This window comes from Ceratotherium simum, chromosome 9 (assembly GCF_057802395.1).
Source record: "Ceratotherium simum simum isolate JZ-2026a chromosome 9, ASM5780239v1, whole genome shotgun sequence".
Taxonomy (NCBI): Eukaryota; Metazoa; Chordata; class Mammalia; order Perissodactyla; family Rhinocerotidae; genus Ceratotherium; species Ceratotherium simum.
This window is the reverse complement of record NC_141908.1, coordinates 73,368,925-73,392,572: the sequence shown is the minus strand read 5'-3', so window position 1 is coordinate 73,392,572 and position 23,648 is coordinate 73,368,925. Positions and strand designations below refer to the sequence as shown.

The 23,648-nt window shown below is 35.6% G+C and overlaps 1 protein-coding gene across 8 annotated transcripts in view; it reads left to right on the top strand.

Moving 5' to 3' along the window:
- The window catches only part of PGAP1 (post-GPI attachment to proteins inositol deacylase 1), a 69,179-nt gene that overhangs the window by 5,130 nt on the left and 40,401 nt on the right, over positions 1-23,648 (top strand). For 6 of the 8 annotated variants that reach the window (XM_087435542.1, XM_087435539.1, XM_087435536.1 and 3 more), the window contains 6 exons: positions 1,181-1,334; positions 4,725-4,900; positions 14,639-14,810; positions 18,171-18,328; positions 21,500-21,552; positions 22,428-22,494. In XM_087435542.1, coding sequence (XP_087291668.1) covers positions 1,181-1,334; positions 4,725-4,900; positions 14,639-14,810; positions 18,171-18,328; positions 21,500-21,552; positions 22,428-22,494 — 780 coding nt within the window. The remainder of the gene's footprint in view (positions 1-1,180; positions 1,335-4,724; positions 4,901-14,638; positions 14,811-18,170; positions 18,329-21,499; positions 21,553-22,427; positions 22,495-23,648) is intronic. The other 2 variants (XM_087435538.1, XM_087435541.1) reach the window with 1 other exon arrangement.

The window sequence follows — 23,648 nt, the reverse complement described above, 5'->3', positions numbered from 1 at the left end:
TTTTGACTATTTGAAGAGATGAAGTTGCTAGTATCTTAAACAATATGCTCACAGTCTCTAAAGATGTTTTCATAGTGTTATTGGCACAGATTGTTTATGGTAATGTCCTCAAAGGAATAATTAGGAATGTGCATCAGTCATCAGAATTCTGATTTCTAGAACAGTGAGGTTTTTCAGTAATAATTACCATTTACAGTTTTTAAAATTCATTCAGTAACTAAAATTTTTATCAAGCACATGTGTAGCACTGCTAGATCCTTAAATCTATTGATGTCTACTTAAATAAAATCTGTTCAGTGTAACTGGTTTCATTTTTAATGGTTTCTCTCCTTAAAAAAAAGAATCAGAAGAAGAGCTTATACTTTACTACCGCTTTTATAGATGCCTACCTTTTTGGGATGACATTAAGACCTAATTTATATTTTGTTTAAAAAATTTTAGGTGAATTACTGGCTTGTTTGGTATGCAATAATATGAATTGCAGAGTAGTTTAAGGCTTGCTGACAAACTGTGTGTCTGGTCCATGAAAAGTGAAACAGATGCTAATTCATTGGAATGTTTATGAAAGAAGGGTGTACATGTCTCGACCAAGACATGGCTATAAGGTTCAGATTAATTTGTTAAGCACACTTTAGGTCAAAGCATATTAAGTTGAGAGGTCAGAAAGCTGCATTATAAAACAAACTTACTTTCCTTTGAATGATGTAACAGCTGGAATATATAGTTGGGCCTGAGTAAGAAGAGAGACATTACAAAACAGTTTAAAATAGCAAAAAACAATTGATTTGATAATGGAAAGCTTTTGTCATTTCTAAGTATAATTGATACTGATACTAAATTAAATGCATTTCCAATTGTGTTAACATGTAACTTGCTGACATATACAAGTGTTTTCTGCCTTTGTCAGTGGCTATTTTGAGTAATTTATATTCAGTAGAATTTCAGATAGTCCCATCTTATGCTTTCCTGAAGGGAGCGTGGTTCAAAACTCATATAATTCAAGACTAGTTCTCCATATGAATAAACTAAAAGTAGAATTTGTTTTGTGCATTAAGTGCAGTTTTATCAGTAATATTTTTATATTGTACTATTTCAAATTATATAATTCAGAATTGGGTACGATAAGGCTGAATTGTATTAATAAAATTGATTAAAGTGAAATTGCATTTTTTTGCACTAGAAAATAGAACTTCCCAAGAAACTGGCAAAACGCTATCCTGCATATGAATTATATCTTTATGGAGAAGGATCCTATGCTGAAGAACACAAAAGTCTCCCTTTGACAGGTATTCCAGTTCTCTTTCTTCCTGGTAATGCTGGAAGTTATAAGCAAGGTAAGTCTCAGAAGTAAATTTTGAAAGCTATAAAATTCAGTTGAAGAATTTATCAGATACATACTCTGTGTTAAGTACTGAGCTAGGCATATTGGGAGACTTAAATATGTGACATTTTCTCTGAAAGTACATGTGAGAAGTATGTAAGAAAGAATAGTTGAAGACCACTTTGCAAAGAGTAAGAAGGAGAAAAGAATAAGATGGAGTGGGGTGGGATAAGTAGATGATATAGGGATTCAGGAATCAGCAGAAGAAAGAGGTTTATGTTGGAAATGGAGGTTACAGAGAACAGAACCTGAAGCCTGGATTAGAGAAGTAAATCAATGGTTTATGTTATATTGAACAAGAGAGGAAATTGGTTTCTTTCTTTTGGAGCTATTTAAGTTAGAGAGATCTAGAAATACTGAGAGGAACACAGAAAGGGGAGGGAGGGAAATTAGATGTACAGATTCCAAAATGAATGTTGGCTTGGAGATATTGCAATTATTTCTGTCATAACAACCAAGTAATCTGGAAGTAATTTCAGCTAAAATCTGCTTTTTTGGTTATTAAATGGTGTATTCTTTTATATAATGAGCATGGAATTATTTCAACGTGGTATAATTACTTACATATTTATTTATTTATCTAGCAAATATTTATGGAGTACCTACCATGAGCCAGGCAGTATTCTAGGTATTAGGGATCTAAAACAGACCAAGACAGATAGTCTCTCTCCTCATCAAACTTATATTCTTGTTGGGAAGACAGCCATCAAATAAGTATGACAGTAATGTTAAAAGCTAGAAAGAAAAATAAACAGAGTAAGGGTTAGAGAATAAACAGGGTCAAGAAGTGGCTAGTTTAGATGAAGTGGCCGTGAATGGCCACGAAAGGCTGCTATGAGGAGATGACATTTGAGCAGAGGCCTGAATGTAGCAAGAGACTGAGGTATGTGACTATTTGGGGGAAGACCCTGAGGCAGGAGCACGCTTGGTGCATTCAAGGCCACTGAGACTAGAGAAAGTGAAAAGACATGAGGATGGAAAAGTAGCCGCAGGCTGTATCATATAAGCTATGGAAAAGACTTCGAATTTTGATCTGAGTGTGATGGGAAACTGTTGGAGGGTTTGGGGTAGGAAATGATTAATCTGATCTTTTTGTTAATCATATTTGAAATAATAACACACATACAGAGAAGTGCACAGAATATAGATATTTGGTTAAAAATGATTTTAAGGTGAAGACCCATGGAACCAAAACCCAAGTCAAGGAATAGAAGATTGCCAGCACCCTGGAAACCCACTGTGGGCCCCTTTCTGATTAAAACTCCCTTCCCTCTTTCTAGATGTAACCACAATCCTAACTTTAAGGTAGTAATTTTCTTGACTTTCTTTATAGTTTTAGCATCTAAGTATGCATCTCTAATACAATCTGCTTATTTGGGGCTATTCTTAAACTTTGTGATATGAATATAATCATTCAGTATGTATTCTCCGGCTTCTTCCACTCAACGTTGTTTTTAAAATTCAAGTTGCTGTAGGAGCTATGATTCATTCATTTTCCTCACTCTGTGTTATTCCGTTGTATGACTATACTGTAGTTTAAACATTTTGTCTTTGGACATTTGTGTTGTTTACATTTATTGGCAATTACAAACAATGAATATTCTTATCTTGGAGCACTAAGCCCGTTGTTTCTGCAAGATGTATACATAGAAACATAATTCCATGTCACAGGTTACGTGTATCCTTTTATTTTTCTGGTTGTGCTAATTTATACTCCCAGAAACAGTACGTTATACTTCCCTTTGCTCTACACCTTTGACATTGGAATTGTTATATTTTTAATTTTAACCAATCTGGTGGGTGTGATTTATTTTTAAAAAATGATCACTCTGGCTTTGCTGTGTAGAGAATATGCTGTAAAGGGGCAAGAGTGGACATAGGAAAGATACTAAATATCATTAGTTATCAAGGAAATGCAAATCAAAACCACAATGAGATTTCATTTCATACCCACTAAGGTAACTATACTCCAAAAGACAGATAATAACAAGTGCTGTTGAGGATGTGAAGAAATTGAAACAGTCATACATTGCTGTTGGGAATGTAAAATGGTACAGCCACTTTGGAAAACGGTTTAGCAGTTTCTCAGAATATTAAACACAGAGTTATATGAGCCAACAATTCCACTCCTGGGTATCTACCCAAGAAAAGTGAATACATGCATCTACATAAAAACTTGTATACAAATATTCATAGCAACACTATTCATAATATCTAAAAGGTAGAAACAACCCAAATGTCCATCAACTAATGAATGGATGAATAAAATGTGATATAACCGTATAATAGAATATTATTCAGTAATAAAAGGGAATGGATTACATGCTACAAAGTGGATGAACCTTGAAAACATTATTATAAAGTGAAAGGAGCCAGTCATAAAAGACCACATGTTATATGATGCCATTTATAAAAATGTCCAGAGTAGGCAAATCCATAGAGATGGAAAGTATATTAGTGCTTTCCGGGATTTAGGAAGAGAAGAGGAATGAGGAGTGATTGCTAATGAGTACAGGGTTTTCTTTTTGGGGTGATTAAAAAATATCTACAGTTAGATTGCAGAAATGATTGTACAACTCTGTGAATAAACTAAAAATCATTGACTTGTACACTTTACAAGGTGGGTTCTATAGTATGTGAATTATATATGGTTAAAAAAATTGAACAGCAAACAGGTATTTTGTTTGCTAAACTATACACTGTGATTTTTAATGCCAATTAATGTAACCAATTCACAATAAATCCTGTTAAAGGGTTTACAAAGCAAAAACTAAAACAGTGGAAGCAAGGAGACCAGTTAGGAAACTATTAGAGTAGTCCAGGCAAGAGATGATGGTGCTTGGATTAGGAAGGTAGTGGTGAAAATGCTGAGAAACCTCAAGAAGGTAGAGCATGACAGGGTTTACTGATGGATTGGATGTCATGTGTAAGAAAAAGAGACAAATCAAGCATGGGTATCTAAATCATGTGATGAGCAGACATTTCTTATAGGAATATTATCATTCTTAAAATTCTCAAGTGTGACAAAATTCCTAATTTTTTTATTCTTCAAAGAATCCTTCCCCTCCCTTTTAGCTATTGTTATCCCTACTGAAGGGGAAGCATATAGAGAATGAATGACCTGTTCACTTTGTATTTAATTTAAAAAAGTATTTAGGGTACAGGATATACGACTCCTAGATTAATTTGTTCTTCTAAATTGATACTATTAAAAGATATCACCCTGAAATAGGTTGTGTTTGAGGATGTGAGATAAAGTTATTTGTTAAGAGACTTTGAAGCAAGAATGGATGAAACTTTTAAACATTTTGTTTAATGTGCACTTTGCCTTTTTCCTTTGCAGTTCGTTCTATTGGCTCTATTGCACTTAGAAAAGCAGAAGACATTGACTTCAAGTACCACTTTGACTTCTTTAGTGTGAATTTCAATGAAGAATTGGTGGCACTGTATGGTGGAAGTCTTCAGAAGCAGACCAAATTTGTACATGAATGCATTAAAACAATTCTCAAACTCTATAAGGTGGGATAAGCTTGCAAATCAATAGTGATCAACCTGTTAGCATCTTTTTTTAAAGAGACTCAGCATATTTTAAATCATTTATTTGTTTTTATAGAAGTTGAAGGAAAGTTGGCACAGAGTTTGTTTTGTGGGAGTCTGTTTTGAACTCAGTGACAGTTTTTGAATTTTAAATTGAATTTACAAGAAAACTTTCTTGTGAATTATTTATGAAAAAATTTTAACTTTATTTATAAATTAGGAGTGCAATATATTTCCTAAAATCCATTAGTATGGATTTCTGCTTCTGGTTATAACTGAGTAACTGGTACTAGAGTAGACCACCTCAGTGTGTAAACAAGTATAAAACTAGTCAAGATATCTGAAGCACCTTTTCAGGTATTGGACAACCAAGCAGTAAGGGACATGACCCCTGAAAGAAAGAATACACATGAGCTCCATGATTGCCCTGGCTGTCTGCCTGGAAGCATTTTCCAGACCATGGGGCAAGCAGCTAGAGATCAAGCAGAGCACATTGATATCACTGAGCTGAAGAAGGCAGAGATTGAAATTTGGGACTGCTGAAGTGACTAGGCTCTGGGGCAGGGCATGAGAAAGAAGAGAACTAGGCAGAGATAGGCACTCTAGAAATTTGCATTTTTCAGTCTTTGCTGCACTGCATAGGCACAGGACAAGAGGCTAAAGGCAAGAAGGAAGGAGGAAGTGGTGGGGTGTGCCCACCTCAGGTGCAAGGGGTAAGGGGGAATATATGTCTTAAGAGAAATTTAAAAGAACGGTAAAACAGACTAAAAATCATTCTGTGCCAGCAATTCTAAACGGTGTCATGGATAAAATACTACTACCTACTGGGGTGAGCCACTTCTTCCCTTAGTATGCCACTGTGCACGTCCTGGCAAACAACAGCTACTGGGGAATTGTGAGCTGAATTGAGGTTTCAGAGGCCCCATGGTGCTGGGAAACAGGAGTTCTGACCAGCTAGAGTGGGAAGACCTGTCTGAACACATTGGGCATTCAATTGAGACCCCAGAAATGACATGATATAGGAGTAGGACTACCCTACCCCTAAAGAAAGAGCTACTCTAGGATCCACCTTAACAATGCTTAAGTAAAAGCCTCAAAAATATCAAAATTAAGAATTTTTTGTGTGCGTGTGTGTGTGTGTGTGTGTGAGTGTGAGGATGATCAGCCCTGAGCTAACATCCATGCTAATCCTCCTCTTTTTTTTTTTTTTTTTTTTTTTTGCTGAGGAAGACTGGCTCTGAGCTAACATCTATTGCCAATCCTCCTCCTTATTTGTTTTTTTTTCCCCCAAAGCCCCAGTAGATAGTTGTATGTCATAGTTGCACATCCCTCTAGTTGCTGTATGTGGGATGCGGCCTCAGCATGGCCGGAGAAGCGGTACGTTGGTGCGCACCAGGGATCCGAACCCGGGCCACCAGCAGCGGGGCGCGCGCACTTAACCGCTAAGCCACAGGGCTGGCCCCAAAATTAAGGATTTAAAGCAAAAGATGCACATAACGAGAGAGCAGATGGGGAATCTCAGCAGAGACATGAAAACTATTTAAAAAAAGAACAAAAAGGAAAATCTAGAACTGAAACAATATATATCAGAAATGAAAAATTCAGTAGATAGGCTTTAAGCAGGTGGAACACTAGAGAAGAGATTATTGAATTTGAAGTTAGGACGATAAAAACTATCCAAAATGAAGGACAGAGGATAAAAGGATGAAAAGGACAGAGCCTCAGGAACTTGTGGGACAGTACTAAGCAGTCTAGCATACATGTAATTGGAACCTCAGAAGAGGAGCGAGAAATAGGAGAGGAAAAAATATTCAAAGGACTAATGGCCCCAAATTTTCCAATTTTGATTAAAAATTTTCAACCCACAGGGCCGGCCCGGTGGCACAGTGGTTAAGTGTGCACACTCTGCTTTAGCAGCCCGAGGGTTCACAGGTTCAGATCCTGGGCGTGCACTGACGCATGGCTTGTCAAGCCAAGCCAAGCCAAGCCAAGTCAAGCTGTGGCGGCATCCCATATAAAGTAGAGGAAGATGGGCACAGATGTTAGCCCAGGGCCAATCTTCCTCAGCAAAAAAGAGGAGGATTTGCATCAGATGTTAGCTCATGGCTGATCTTCCTCACAAAAAAAAGAAGAATTTTCAACCCATAGATCCAAGAAAGTCAATGAATGTCAAGCAGGATAAACACAAAATCACACATATATCATAGACAAATTGTTGGAAAACAAAGTAAAGAGAAATCTTAAAAGCAGCAAGAGGAAAAAAGACCCTTTACCTATAGGGAAAACAATAAAAATTACCACCGGTTTCCGTCAGAAATAACGAAAGCCACAAACAACAGAACATCTTAGTCTTGGGGGTGGGGGTGAAGGGGACACGACCTAAAATTGCATACCCAGCAAAAATATCCTTCAAAAGTGAGAGCAAGATAAAGACGCTGTCAGAGTAACAAAAACTGGCAGTTTTGTCATTAGTAGAAGGAAAGAGGGAAATAAATTACCGATAAGTGAACAGCACAGTAATTGCTGTTCCATCCATTCACGGATGCTAAAATTAGTGGGTGGAAGTTTGAGGAGAAAAAGGATATTCATATGGTCTCAAAGTATCTTTTCTAAAATTATTATTAACTACAAAGGGAGAGAACAGTGGAGAAACCTGGCAGACATCGTGTTAACCAGAGTTAACATCCAGTAATAAGACATTTTGACATCATGAGCCCCCTTGACATGATGCTCTGAAGAAGGATGCAATGTACTTTCTGTGACATTATTGTCAAAAATGCATAACCTCATTCTAATCATGAGAAAACTTCAGGCAAACCCAAATTGAGAGACATACTATAAAAATAACCAGTACTCTTCAAAAGTATCAAGGTCATAAAAAACAAGGAAACACTGAAGAACTATCACAGATTAGAGGAGACTAAGGAGAAATAATAAATGTAAGGTGGGATGCAGGATGGAATCCTGAAATAGAAAAAGTACATTAGTGGGAAAACTGGTGAAGTTTAAATAAGGTCTGCAGTTTAGTTAATACAATTGCACTGATGTTAATTTCTTGATTTTGATATTTGTAGTATGTTTATGTAAAGTGTTAACATCAGAGGACGCTGGGTAAGAAGTGTATGGGAACCCTCGGTGGTATTTTTACAACTTTTCTCTAATTGGTCCAAAATAAAAGGTTAAAAAATTTTGTTTACAGCAAAAAAAAAAAAAATGAGGTTTATAACTTATTTAGAAGGAAAATATGTAATAACCATGAAAAGGGTGGGAAGAGGAGTAAACAGAATTATTCCACTATGGTAAGAAGTGGTGTAATATTAAATCATGGTAGACTAAGTTAACGTTGCATATTGTAATTTTTAGAGTAACAACAGCAAAATAGGAGATATAGCTAAAGAGCAAATGGAAGAGAAATACTCAATCTAAAAGGAGAAAAGAACGAAAAAACAGATGGAACAAATAGAAAACAAAGGGCAAGATGATAGGGCTAAACCCAACTATATCAATAATTACTTTAATTGTAGATGGATTAAACACTCCAGTTAAAAGGAAGCGCTTGTCACACTGGATATAAAAACAAGACCCACCCAACTAAATGATCATCTCTCTACTAGAAAATAAAAACTACTTTAAAGATCCAGATAGGTTAAAAGTAAAATAATTTTTAAAAATGCATACAAACACAGATCATATGAAAGCTGGCATGGCTATCTTAATATCAGTTAAATAGATTCTAGGACAAAGGATATTCCAGGGATATAGAAGACATTTTGTAATGATAAAAGAGTTAGCTCATAAAGAAAGCAAAACGTTCCCAAGTGAGTAAGCACCTAATAACAGAGCTTCCAGATTCATGAAGCAGAAACTAACAGAACTAAAGGGAGAAATAGATAAATCCACAATTAGAGTTGGAGATTTCAACAATCCTCTCTCAGTAATTGATAAAATAAATAGAAAATCAGTAAGCTATAGAAGATGTGAACACTATTAACCAACTTAACCTAGTGACATATATAGAACACTACACCTAACAACTGTAGAAACTATATTCTCGTTAAATGCACATGGAATGTTTACTAAGATATGCCATATGCTAGGCCATAAATCAAGTCTCAGTAAATTTTGAAGGATTGAAACCATATTGGGTATATTTTCTAAACAGAATTAAATTAGAAATCAACAACAAAAAGATATCTGGAAAAGTCTCAAATATTGGTAATTACTTCTAAATAACCCAGAGGTCAAAAAGAAAATCACAGGTGAAATTTGAAAATGTTTTAAACTGAATTAAAGTGAAAACACATCATCAGAATTTATAAGATTAAAGTAGTGGTTAGAAGAAATATTATAGTCTTAAATGCTTATATTTGAAAAGAACAAGGTTTAAAAGCAATGATCTAACTTTCCAACTTAAGAAGTTAGAGAAAGAGAACAAAGTAAACTCAAAGTAAGTAGAAGTAAGGAAACAATAAAGATGAGAATGGGCATCAATGAAATGGAAAACAGGCAAACAGTAGAGAAAAAAATTGATACCAATGGCTGATTCTTTGAAAAGATCCTTAAAATTGATAAACCCATAGCTAGACTGATTAAGAAGGAAAAAGAACAGGACACAAATTAACAAAATCAGGAATGAAGGAGGGGACATCAGTACAGAGCCTACACATGCTAAGAAACTATCAAAGGAATATTATGAACAATTTTATGCAAAAAAATTTGACAACCCAGATGAAATGCACAAATCCCTTGAAACATACATTACAAAACAGACACAAGAAGAAACAGAATCTCTGACTAGCCGTATACCTTTTTAAAAATTTTTGAATGTGTAATTAAAAATCTTACTGCCAAGAAAAATCTAGAGTTAAATGACTTCAATGTGAATTCTATCAAATATTTAAGGAAGAAATAATACCCTTCTTACACAAACTCAGAAAATAGAGAAAGAGACAACACTTTACAGTTCATTTTAAGAAACCAACAAACTCTGATTATCAAAATCAGATAATCACATTGTTTGAAAAGAAAATAGAGACCTAGTGTTCCTCATGAACATAGTTATAAAATCCTCAACAAAAAATTAGGCTATCAAATCCAGCAATGTTTTAAAGTATAATACATCATGACCAAATAGGATTTATCTCAAGAATGCAAAGTTGGTTTAATATTCAGGTATCAATCAATGTAGTTTGTCATAGGATCATCTCAGTAGATGAATAAAACTCATTTGGCTACATTCAGCACCCATTCATGATTTAAGAAAATGCAACACAGAACTCAGCACAGTAGGAATAGAAGTGAACTTCCTCAATGTGAGGAATTATGAGTATTATGCGTAGTTTACTGGGAGGAAACAAGCCATATTAGGTTAAGAACCATTTATGTATCTGATAAAATATTCATTGGATAAGATAGATAAGGTGTGATCACAAAAGGAGATTTCCATAAGTGTTATTCACAATAAACAATCAAATGTCTTTAATGTTGTGTACCAGGTAGTTTCTTTCTCCATTTTATGGCTTCTTTCTGCTCCCACCACTGCTATTCAACATTGTACAGAGGTCCTAGCTAGTGCACGAAGGTCAGAAAAATAAATAAAATTAGTAAAGATTAAAAAGGAAGAGTTAAAACTGTCTATTCACAGATGGCATAAATATAGAGAAACATTTTGAGAAATTTACAGAAAATTATTAGAATTCATAAGTGAATTTAGCAAGGTCACGGGATAAATGATCAGCATTAAAAAATCAATGAACAAATGGAAAGGGAAATTTTAAAATGCATTTACAATGGTATAAAAAATACAATTCTTGGAACTGGCCTGGTGGCATAGCGGTTAAGTTTGCACACTCTGCTTCGGTGGCCCCAGGGTTTGCCAGTTCAGATCCCGGGCATGGACTGACGCACTGCCTGTCAAGCCATGCTGTGGCAGCATCCCAAATAAAGTAGAGGAAGATGGGCATGGATGTTAGCTCAGGGCCAATCTTCTTCAGGAAAAAGAGGCGGGTTGGCAATGGATGTTAGCTCAGGGCTAATCTTCCTCACACAAAAAAATACAATGCTTATGGGTAAATTTAATGAAAATGTACAAGATCTGTACACTGAAAACTGCAAACTTTGCTGAGAGAAATTAAAGAAATCTGAAATAAATGGACAGACCAACTTCATGGATTAGAAGACTCAAAATTAAGATGTTAATTCTCCCCAAAATGACCAATAAATTTAATGCAATACAAATCAAATACCAGCAGGTGTTTTTGTAAAAATTGACAAGCTTATATGGAAATGCAAACAGTCTTGAAAAAGAAGAACAAGGTTGGAGAACCTGCAGTGCCTAATTTCAAGACTTAACTACGAAGCTGTAGTAATCCAGGCAGTGAGGTATTCCTGTGCATCTTGAAAATGAAATTTAGACATCGTGATTCTTTGCATAAGCCAGCATTTTAAAATTATTTCAACAGCAAGTTGTTTTTGAGCTTAAGTCTACGCTGATTGTTTTAAGAGGAAACAAGCCATATTAAGTACAGGACCTTTTATGTATCTGATATTTATTGGATAAGAAATAAGATGTGATTGCAAAGTGAGAGTTATTTCCGTGTCATTCACAATAAACAATCATGTCTTTAATGTTATATCCTAGGTAGTTTTTTTAATTCTCTGTTTTTTTCGAGATTTTCTCTGACTAAGTATTATATTTTTTTAATAGAACTAATAAACTTTCTTTTAAGTTGAAGCTTTTAAAAGTAAGATTCCTATTACAAGCAAGTACGATAGGAGTTAGAGAGAGGCAGCTGAATCTTGTTGAATGGATAGAATTTGGATGTGGGAAAGTGAGAGGACATTTTTAGATGAAGAAAACCTCATTCACTCGTCACGTGAGTCTGCGTGCAAATACAGCAATGAATAAAACATAAATCCAAGCCTTTGTGGACCTCGTGTTCCAGTGAGGAGAGGCGGAGAGTAAACATCATGAATAAGAAAAATACATGCTATCTTATATGGTGATAAATGCCAGGAAGGAAAAACAGGAAAGGGAGATAGGGAGTTGAGGGTAGAGGACTACAATTATAAATAAGGGTGCTCAGTGAAGACTTCTGTTGAGAAGCGGACAGTTTAATACAAATTAAGAGCATGAGGGAGTAGCCCATTTGGATATCTAGGAAGAGTACTCTAGGTAGAGTAAACCAATACATGAGGCAAGCGCATGCATACTGTATTTGGGGAAAAACAAGGAGACTGGTACGGCTGGAGCAGACAGAATGAGTTAGTAGACAGAGAGGTTGGGGGAAAGGCAGATTAGAGAGCCTTGTAGGCAATTTTAAGAATTTTGTCTTTTATTTGAAAAAATTTAGAAAGCCATTGCAGGGGTTTTTGAGCAGAGGGACATGTTCTGATGTAGGTGTTAACAGTATTATTCTGGATGCTTTTGAGGATACTGAAGGGACATAAGAGTTGAAGCAGAGAGACTAGTTAGAAGACTATTGTAGTATTTCAGGCAAGAAATAATAGTGGTTTGAATCAAGTTGGTAGCAGTGGAGGTGATAAGAAATGGTCAGACTGGCGTAAATCTTAAAAGTTGAGGCAACAAGATTTGCTAGCAGATCAGATATAGAGGGGCAATGTGAGAGAAAAAGAAGAGTTAAGGATGACCCCCAATTCTTTGGCTGAACAACTAGAAGGATTGAAATGCCATTAACTGAGATTGGGGAAAATGTAGGAGGAACAGATTTGGAGGAGATTAAGCATTTAGTTTTAGACAGGTTCGATTTGAGATGCACATTAGACATCCCAGGTGTAGCTAGTATGCAGTTGGAGTTTAAGGTTAGCGTTCAAGAGAAGAGGTCAAGTCTAGAGATAATAACTTGAGGGTTGACAGCATATAGATGTGTTTAAAGCCGTGAGATTGGATGACATCACTAATAGGGTCAAGATATGAAAGAAGAGATCTGAGGCCTGAGTCACTCCAGTATTAAGAGATGAGGGGAGATGAGAAGGAACCAGCAAGAGACTAAAAAGGAGCAGCCAGTGAGGTAAAGGGAGACTCAGGAGAGTATGTTGTCAAGGAAACTAAGTAAAGCATTTCAGAGAGGAAGACGTGATCAACTATAGCAAATGCTGTTGACAGTCAAGTAAGATGAGGATGCAGAACTGGCCATTAGATTCCTTGGTGACTTGACGGGAGCAGTTGTGGAGGAGGGTTGGGGTGAAAGCTTGATTGGAGTGGGTTTAAGAGTGTATGGAGGTTGAGAAATGGGAGACAGCAAGTGCTGTACCCACAACTGTTTTTGAAGAGTTTTGCTTTAAAGAGATACAGAGAAAGGTTTGGTCACTGAGGGGAAAGTGGGATTAAAAAGAGTTGTTTTAATTTTTTAAGGGAGAATAACAGTATATACTAGCAAGAATGATCTAGTAGAGAAGGAGAAATGATGTAAGAAGAAAGAGAGAATTGCTGGAGTGATGTACTTGAGAAGGCCAAAAGGGATAGGTTTCAGAGCACATACGTAGAGTTTGGCTTTTGCTGAGGTCTGGTCTGTGTTGGGGATCACCAAGACCATCCTTGATTCTCCAGGAGGACTCACAGGACTCAGCATATAGTTATACTTATGATTTATTACAGTGAAAGGGTACAAAGCAAAATCAGCAAAGAGAAAAGGTGTATGGGATGAAGTCCAGAGGAGCCACATGCAAGCTTCCAAAAGTCCTCTCACAGGAGAGTTACACTGGATGCATTTAATGCCTACAGCAAAATGAATTATGTCGTGTGTGAAGTGTTGTCTATGAGAGAAGCTTGTTAGAGACTCAGTGCCCAAGAGTTTTATTGGGGACTGGTCCTGTAGACACCCTCTACCTAGCACATACCAAAATCCCAACCAGAAGGACAGCAGGTGTTCAGCATAAACCATATTGTTTGCAAAACAGTTTCAGAACAGGGAGCCATTCTTATCACTTAGGGAATGATGAGAACTCTCCCAAAATGTAAGATCCCAGACTGTAGCCCAGAACCAACTTTCTGTGCAGTCCATTCTGAGGATAACAGTCTCAAGCCTTCTATGTTAACTCTTCTGCACAAGGTCCAATTTATTCATAGTAACAGGAGAGAAGACATAGATGAAGGATCAGTGTGGAGGGTGATGAGCACAAGTTTGGTAGTGGAACTGAGGATACTACTTGGAGACAAAAGATTTTTTAAAAAGCAATACTTATTTAAAAAATAAAGTATGTAATTGTCAGTGAATAAATGTTATGGAATGCTGGTTTTAAACCCAGGTGCACAATAGAGAAGAATTTGGTGAGATAAGAAGTATCAATATGATGAGGTAGTATATTGCTATGGTAATAATTGTTCTGGCTTTTGTGAAATATTTCCAGTTTGAAATAAATGATTTGACTTCTTGTATCCTACAAAATCTCATATTCTGGTATACACCAAATATAATTACACCTCTTACATCCAATATAGCAAATGATAAAACAGGATTTGCTAGACTGTTATGATTTTAGTTCAGAAAACCAAAACATAGCTATTAAAGATGTTTGGCAGAACACAAAATATTATGTATACACTAATTAGAAGTATATGAAAATGTATTTCTGTATCTTGTGTTGGGAGGTTATATGAATAGCTTAATTTTCTTTTTCTATAAAATTACTCATAGAAGTATTTAGTATTTTTATTATGATACTAAACCTTAATTATACCTTGGTGATTTTTTTTAATAGGGTCAAGAATTTGCTCCAAAAAGTGTGGCAATAATTGGTCATTCTATGGGTGGCCTTGTTGCGAGAGCATTGCTTACCTTGAAAAATTTTAAACAAGATCTGATAAATCTTCTTATTACACAAGCCACACCTCATGTTGCTCCGGTAATGCCATTAGATCGTTTTATTACAGGTGAGTACTGTTACATAAACACTAACTGCCCTCCCCATTGTTGTTCAGGATTAAACATATCCTTGTAGCTGCTGCATTTAGAGTGTGCTACAGATTTATCCATGTGTGAAGCGGCTCAGTTTCAAATCAGCCACTCCAGTTCTGAGCATCTCTCTCTGTGATTTTCAGCTTAGGCTCATAATTGACACTGCTGCTAGTTTTCTCTGTCCCTCGCATCTTAACATGGATAGTATGTGTCTTATGATCCCTAGGCACTTGGGCTTCGGTTTGGTTATTCTTGAGGATAACTCCGTCTCTTAAAGCGTGTTTGTATCTCCTATGTTTTAACTTCCAGTACTGTATTCAAAGTAAGATTATATTTAAGTAAAATAGTAGAAATGTCGTTTTTAAATAAATAGGTCTGCTAACGCTTTATATAGTGAGGTAGAATTGCTCATATTTATTGAGCTCTTACTGTATTTTGGGTATTGTGTTAAGGACTTCACAGGATATATTATTATGTCACTAAATCCTTACAGCAGTCCTTTGAGGTAGGTACCGTTGGTATCCCCATGTTTATGGATAGAAAAAAGAGGCCAAGATAAAGTTCTTGCCCAAAGTCACATGGCAGGAAAACAGTGGAGCCAGTGTTTGACCCTGGCAAACTTGTTCCCGGGCCTGTGGTCTTAACCTTCACATGCTATACTGCCTATTAATTGAGTTATGTTACTATAACAGAAGAAATAAAATTATAGTTAATACTATGATGTTTCAAGGGATTTTGAATAAACAATGGGAGCTTATGATTATTGTCGTCTAATCAAATAGTGATAATGTCACAGAATAAGAATTAAATGCCTGCCATGTCAGCTTTTTATTACAGAAAGTCAAGTATTATCTTTACTTTATGCTTATTAGAATATTGTATGTGTAGAAGAAAATCTTTAGAAAGAAATAATTCTTTTCAGTAAATTTACACAACTTCTTACCCTATCAAAATTTGCATCATCTTAATTGCGATGAAAATTTTGTTTATAGTTAAGTGAGAAATATACCCTAGAGACTCCAAACCAAAGTAGTTTTCCAAAGCACTCGTCTTAACGTTACATTGTCAAGGAGTACCTTACTTGCTGGAATATCTGGTGCAACAGTACTTAGAGTGAAGTTTGATTTTTCTTCCTTATTATGTTTACAACTTTGCCTGTAGAAATCTTTTAATAAAAAATTTTAGTTTTATTATTGAAATTGTTTAAATCTGTTTTACTAATTCTAATAATTACTAGGTTTAGAAAAAAAACCAAAGACAGACAAGTCATAATACTTGTCACCACACATGAGAACTCTTTCTCTTATTGCATTTTATTTCATGTATATAGGTGAGCCATGTAGATTAAATTAGAATTACTCAAAATATATTTTTAAAAATTCTTTGAGGAAAGAACTTTCACAAGAGTCGGGTTTTATTGTTGTGAAGGATAGTGATGGTCTGTCTCTAAAAAGCTCAGACTGAAAGTGATTCTTAGGATCAGGATGCTTTCCAACAATTAACAAGCCTCTTTCCCATTTATTCTGTATTTATTTTTTATTGCAGTAAGCCAGAATTGGAATGAAAAAACAAAAGGTCAAGGGGTGGTAGATTTTAGGTTTTTAGGAGACAGGTACTCATATGACCTCCAGAAGTAGATTCCCTGTTTATACTTGGTGGAAATACCGCCTTTAACTAGGGGAAAGGAAACCCTGCACTGGGCTCTGCACTTTAGAGGCCCAAGCAGCCCCCCCTCTTGGAGGCTGTGCCTTTACTTCTAGACCATGATCCAGGTAACCAGGCCTCCTTACCCATATGCCCCAAGCCCACTTCCAGGGCCTGTACGGGCCTTTTACCTGGATCTGTCCTGAGGGCAGGTATGTACAACCCTAAGCTTGAATTGTGGCCAAGGGGTGGCTTTGCATGAAGTACAGACAGAGCTTGGATATGCACACAAGGTCCTTCTGATGCAGGCTGGAATTGAGATGGGAAGAGAGGAGGATAGCACAGTGATGGGCCAGAGATCTGCTCTCTCTATGCTGCCGTAATCCAGCGAGCAACTCCGAGGTGTCCTATAATTCTTAATTTGAACCTGATTTTCCCTATTGTTTCAATGATATATTTGCCAAGGTAGGCAGAGAAAATATATGTAATTGAACAATTTGTTAACTGGACTTTGACTTTTAAATATTTAGACATATGGCAGTGTGTACCCCATTGGTACTCTTGTCCCCAGGTCCTGCAGATTTTAGGAACGGGGCTGTTTGGTCACGATCTAAGTAAATATTGCTGAGATCTTTAATGGGAGGAGTTTGCTGTTGCAAAATGTTTGAAGCCCTCAATGGGGTGAAATGCCAGGGTCAAAATGCATTAAGTTTTTGTTTCGTTTTGTTTTGCAGGGGAAGATTTGCCCTAAGCTAATATCTGTTGCCAGTCTTCCTCCTTTTTCCCCCCCAAAGCCCTAGTACATACTTGTGTATAGTTGTAAATTCTTCTAGTTCTTGTATGTGAGCTGCTGCCACAGCATGGCTACTGACAGACAAGAGGTGTGGTTCTGTGCCTGGGAACCGAACCTGGATTGCCAAAGCAGAGCGCACCAAACTTGAACTGCTAGGCCCTCAGGGCTGGCTCCAAAATGCATTAACTTTTGATAATCAGAAAAGAAAGTGAGAACTCTCCTGCGCTGGCCTCAAATCTTTGAGGCTAAAATTTTCTTACCTTCTATAGATAAAGTGGAAAAATTGTCTGCAGGTTCTTCGCTTTGAACTACTTATTACACTAAATGGGTAGAACCTTCTTAACCCTCAGATTTTCCATAGCAGCATAGTCCCAAGACTAATGTGAATGTCATTGTCCTGATAGATTGCATTTTAAGAACTTAAATGGTACTTGGGGGTGGTTGGCTGAAGTAGAGAGCTGCTAAGCCCTCATAACTGGGGACACTGCTATGATTAGGAAGATTCTAACTCTTTAGCATAATAAACTCTTATCTTTGGAAGAATTTTAGGGTTTTTTCTTCTTGCTATATTGTAGGTACTGTAGCTCATGAACAAACAGCATCCTTGTGGAATGTAGAGACCTGTTAGCATATGGATTTGTCAAAGCTAATGAAATTTGGATATGTTTTTTCTTTCTTGATACCTTTAGTAACTCTTAGTATTTGTACTCTGATTTAATGGGGAAAGCAGAATATTTGTAAAGAAATTGTTTTACTCAAAATAGAGAAATGTGAATAGCATTGTTTATAGACGATTCAGATGGCTTAAACAGAAATTCAGTTTAATACTAGTATTATAGATATCTTGTTGCAAAGAATGACGACTAATTTTTAATGTGTCTTTTTTATTTCCTACCAGATTTTTATATGACTGTAAACAGTTATTGGATTCTGAATGCTAGGCACATAAATTTAACTACACTTTCTGTAGCTGGCGGATTCCGGGATTACCAAGTTCGTTCGGGACTGACTTTTCTACCAAAATTAAGCCATCATACCAGTGCCTTATCTGTTGTGGTAATCTTTTTTAAGATTCTACTGAAATTATAACATGATGGACATAGTGGAGCATGAAAGGAGAAATACTATGTAGCTGCTTGGAAATGACTGCTGAGTTGGTGTAGTACTACTATGTGTGCATGCATGTGTGAGAGAGAATATGAATGAATGAATATGAATATGTTGGGAAGCCAGAGGCATGGATGCTTGTGTCCATAGAAAGTGAAAAGGATCTTAGAAACTTTGTGAAAATGACTCTTACTTATGAGGAATAATTGTTTCTTGTTCAAAATAATTGCCTATCCATTCATTAGAGTTGTAAGTAAAAGAAAGTGTGGGCTCAAGTCCAAGGGCCTCTTGTTATACCTGAGTGGTATGCTGTATACAATAGTAGTGGAATATCAAACATACCACATACTCCTGAAGGCTAAACTTGAGTGAAGTTTTACTGATTTTAAAATTTAAAAAATAGCTTTGAAAATATAAACAGAACCCTGATTAATTAATTTGCTAATTATTCTTCCCTGCTAGGACATCAAGTATTTGGTCTTTAACTGGAGTACATAGCCTCTGTAAAGTGAGTTCAAGTTTCCTTTAGGACTTATTTTATTTCTTGTATATTTAACCTTGAAGTCTTCAGTTAAGATCTTAACATTTTAACTCACAATCATCTCTAAATATAACTTAATTTAATTTCTTAAAAGAAAATCCATAGAGTTCCTTTTGCTTCTTAGGAGATAGTGCTTTGTTTCATAGTTGTTCTCTTCATAGATGCTCCTTTTCTCAGCTCATCTACTATTGCCCCACCTTAGATTGCTGTTCATTCATTAAACAGGTATTTACTGAATGCTTACTATACATAGAACAACAATTATTAAGCTGTTCTGCTATTACCCACCATTTTCTTATAGCTGGAGGAGTTGTGATGTAGCCATAATAGCTTTGGAACTAAATTGGTAAATCTCTCACACCTCATTATTGGTATGAATCTTGTTATTTGATTTTGAATATTTTGGGCAGATATTTGCTGCAAGTCCTCAAAACACTAAATGTCAAGTCTTTAGTAAACAGATGTTTTAGTCGTGTAAAATTGGATATAACTTATTTCCTAGATTTGGTCTGGAGCATGATGCTGTATTGATACCGCATCCTGCATCTTATCTTTTAAAAAACTAGTCTTTTTAATCGTGTGTGTGTGTGCGCGCCTGTGGGTGTGTGTCCCTCTTTTCTAATCCATTTGATAATGTATTGCTTTCAAGGCAGCTTGTATTTCTGATGAAAATATTTTACTTCTTAGGGAATTTTCTCAAAACTGGTTATTATATAATCTGAGTTTTTACTTTAAAAAACAATTATTAAGAAGTAACAATTTTTAATGATTGTCTCAAGAACAGTGAAATGACATTTACATGCATTGGGACTAGAAAAATTATTTAAGTTAGAGACCACAGTTGTTTAGAAGGGTAGGCTGAACTGCTGTAATATACACTCATGCAGGCAATGGCACTCAAACACAATAGAAGTTTACGTTTTACTCATATAACTGCCCTAGGTGTGTATTTCAGTTGGTAGGTAGTTTTTGAAGGAGTCCTGTTAAGGGACCCAGGTTGACAGTAGGCACCTCCTTGAATGCTGCACTTCCAAGGTCATTCTAATCATTACTGTTTCAACTATGGGAAGGGGGAAAGAGCGTGAAGAAGAGCAGTCAGGCCTGGAAATGCCACATGTTGTTCCTGCTCACATACCATTAGAGAAAACTTAGTTATACCCTAGAGTAGGAGAGGCTAAGAGATGTAGTCTAGCCGAGAGTGCAAGAAGGGCAGAATGGGTTTTGGTGGACATTCAGCAGTTTCACCACAAAGATGATGAGCAACTACCTTTATTATTTGTGTTGCCTTTCCCTTTTTCAACTCTAGCACAGAAGCATTCGTTACAGTGAATGAAAGTAAACCAATTTTATGTTCTTGGTAATGGTAAAGGCTCTCTCCTCTGAGTTCTTACTCTACTGAGGATCTAATATAATCTTAGAACCACAGTGAACTGTGGTTGTCGCAACTTTTTAGTAAGCTGTCAGCAGTAATTCCTAAACATGAGATCTAATGTTTGTAAGTTCACAAGTAAGCTGTAGATTCCTCCCACTTTAAACCCTAGAACCCAAATACACGTTATTTGCAGAGTACAAGGATGACAGTGACTCCTTAGAAATTATAAATACCTACTTTTTTTTTTTAGCTCATTTATTAAAGAGGCATTTTAGCCTTTGTAAATTTTCTTGCATCTAGGTTGTTTCCTATTTTTATTTTGTTTTGGCAGTTCTGGTGAGTGCAGCTCATTGTATCTTTGATGGTGCAGAGAGAGACTGTGAGAATAATATCAGATTTACTTAATGTTTCCCTGTTGTAAGTAAGATGCTATTCACAGGGAGGTCATTACCTGTTATGAAAAGGAATCTATTTCTTGAAAAGTGTTGTACCATTGTTAGGAAGCCTTCTGCAAAGAGTTATATTTTTTAGGATCCTTTGTCCTCCTGTCTCTAACCAGTAATTAGATGATCCCTAATCATCTAGGGGTTTTTTTCAAAATAAATAAGCCTCACTTGTAAGAGTCTGATTTGGTAGGTTTAGAATTGTCATCAGACATATTTATTTTGAAAAGTCTTCCTGGGCCTAGGTATTTCACAGGCATACCCTGATTGAGAAATAACATCTTAGAATTTATCAAGTAGTAGTCTGGTCAGAACTAAACTTAATAAAATATCTATTGTAATTTACACCATAAACTATGATTTATTAAAGAATCTTAAACTCAGTCTCTTATTAGAGTAATAAAGAGTTAGACATTAAACTTCAGTAAAGAATCTATGGATAGCTTTAATAATTTTTAAAGGTAATTTAAGCTTGACTAAGCAGTAATGACAGAATTATGTTATTTTTTGCAGGAAATAACTTAATATTTTTGGATCACTTTTTATAAGAATGCATCATTTAAAAATGTCTATGCATCATAAAATAGTGAAACTAATGTTAACATGTTTCTAAATATTAGGTTGTAAGAATTTTAAACGTTTTGGAGAATAACAAATGTGAAACTAATGTTAACATGTTTCTAAATATTAGGTTGTAAGAATTTTAAACCTTTTGGAGAATAACAAATGTGCTTTGATTTTTGGGTTTTTTTCTTTCCTTTTAGAGTTCAGCAGTGCCTAAGACCTGGGTCTCAACTGACCACCTCTCCATTGTGTGGTGAGTTAATATAACGTATTTTGGTGACTTGTGGTGGTCCTCTTTTCTCATCAATACATTGACTGGTGTGTTAGCTTTCTTAGAGCTTTATCCATAAATAAATAAGGATTTTCGAGAAGGACTATCTTAGGTGCTTAGAACTCTAACCTTGGTTCTTGTCTCAGCTTGACCATGGTTCCCTTGAAAACCTATAAAATCATCTCCCAAAGAACCAGTAGCATTAGCCTCAAATAAAGCTAGTGTTAAATATCAAAATTTTAGAGTTTGTCATAGTTGGGCAAAATCAAATGCATTTGTGGTAGGACTTTCTGAACTCTTGGCCAATCACCAAACTCGGGGACTTGATTAATGTAGCATGGACTTGATTAATGTAGCATTGACTATTCTAGGCAGCAGCACATGGAAAACCAAGTAGGAATTAGATTTATCCTTAATATAAATAAAGAAAGAGATAGATTAAATATGGGTCAAGAAATACATAGGCCCTATTATTTTATCTCTCTGTTTTGGCTTAAAGATTCTCTTTTCACCTTCCTCTGCCTGTGCAATAACTGGTGTCTGCAAGAACCGCAACAGTTCAGGCATATGAAGACGGGCTGACAGTTCATCAATAGCTGGGGTAGACAAGGAGATTCAGGGGAGATAGAGGGACCCTGACAGTTCTACTGTCAAACATCCAGGAAGATTTAATTTGCTTTATTTTTATATGTGTCAACTTTAAGATAGATGCTTAATAATAGTGATTTGTTAAATAATTTTAGAGTTTACAGCGTTAAAGGAAACTCAAATATTCTGTTAAATAATAGAATTGTATGTGTTTGTATCAAGTGTATTTTTAAAGAAAGTTTCTTCGTGACACTTTTTTTATTCCTTAGGTGTAAACAATTGCAGTTGACTACAATTCGAGCATTCTTTGATCTTATTGATGCCGATACGAAGCAAGTATGTATTTTTAAAGTAAAAATTATTTCAGTAAAGTAAAAGCTTTTGTTACAACAGTGATGGATTTAATACTTTTTTCTTTTACTTTGATGAAAATAGAAGCCTATACCTTATATTACTGTAATTAATCTCAAAATTTATTTATTTTTGTCTGATAATACTTTGACCACTATTAATAATTAATAGAATACAATGAAAATGAAAATGTGAAAGGATACCTTAAATCTTCCGCCTGTTCTTTCCCTGTATTGTTTAAAATTTGATATATATCCTTCTAACTTTTTTTAACTTAAGGGAAATACTTATTACAAGCTATTTTATCATTTTTTTTCTTATTAATATATTGTAGACTCATGAACCATCTTATTAGATATTTAAAAATTTTTTTAAAACATCTTTACCTTTCTGATAGAATCAAAATATCTACATTCATTGAATAACCCAAGCTTACCAGACTTAAATTATGTACTTCTAGAAGCTGAACGTTTTCTGTAATGAGATTTCACATATAAATTCTCCAAACTAGTGATTTTCCAAGTTGTTCGATTAGTAGGACACCTGGAAATCATAGTGCCCTTTATAGGAATATCGTATTACTCTTTCATCTCTTTCTTGTCAGCTAGCAGATAAATAGTAGCGGGTACCAAAGATTTCAGCAAAATTCAGAGAATTCTATGCATTAACAAATTTTTTTTCTGTCAATTGGGAAGATATTGCCATTATTTATCTTAAGCAGGCTTTCACCTCTGGTCATCTTGCAGTACATCACTGTTCCATAGAAACGTTTTATGAACTATGGCTCTGGCCTTTCCTTTTGGAGGAAAAGTTCCTTGTGTATTAGACAATTTTTTTCATTATGACAAAGTATGGCAGCCCAGATATTTATGAATTCTTTTCCCTGAAGGCTCCAATTCTTTGAAAGACTAGTATGTGTGACCTCCTTTTTGATAGATCACTAGGTAATGCTTTTCTTATCATTGTGTTTTGGACCCTTGCTTCTGTAGCATTCTCTCTTGGGAGTGTGGTAGTATCTGTATTTTTTTCCTTAACCCTTCAGAAAGCTGCTTACCTACTGATAGAGGGAATGATAAATACTTAGCTCTCTCCTGAAGAATGCAATAAAAGAACCAAATCGTTCTGTGTTTTACCACACT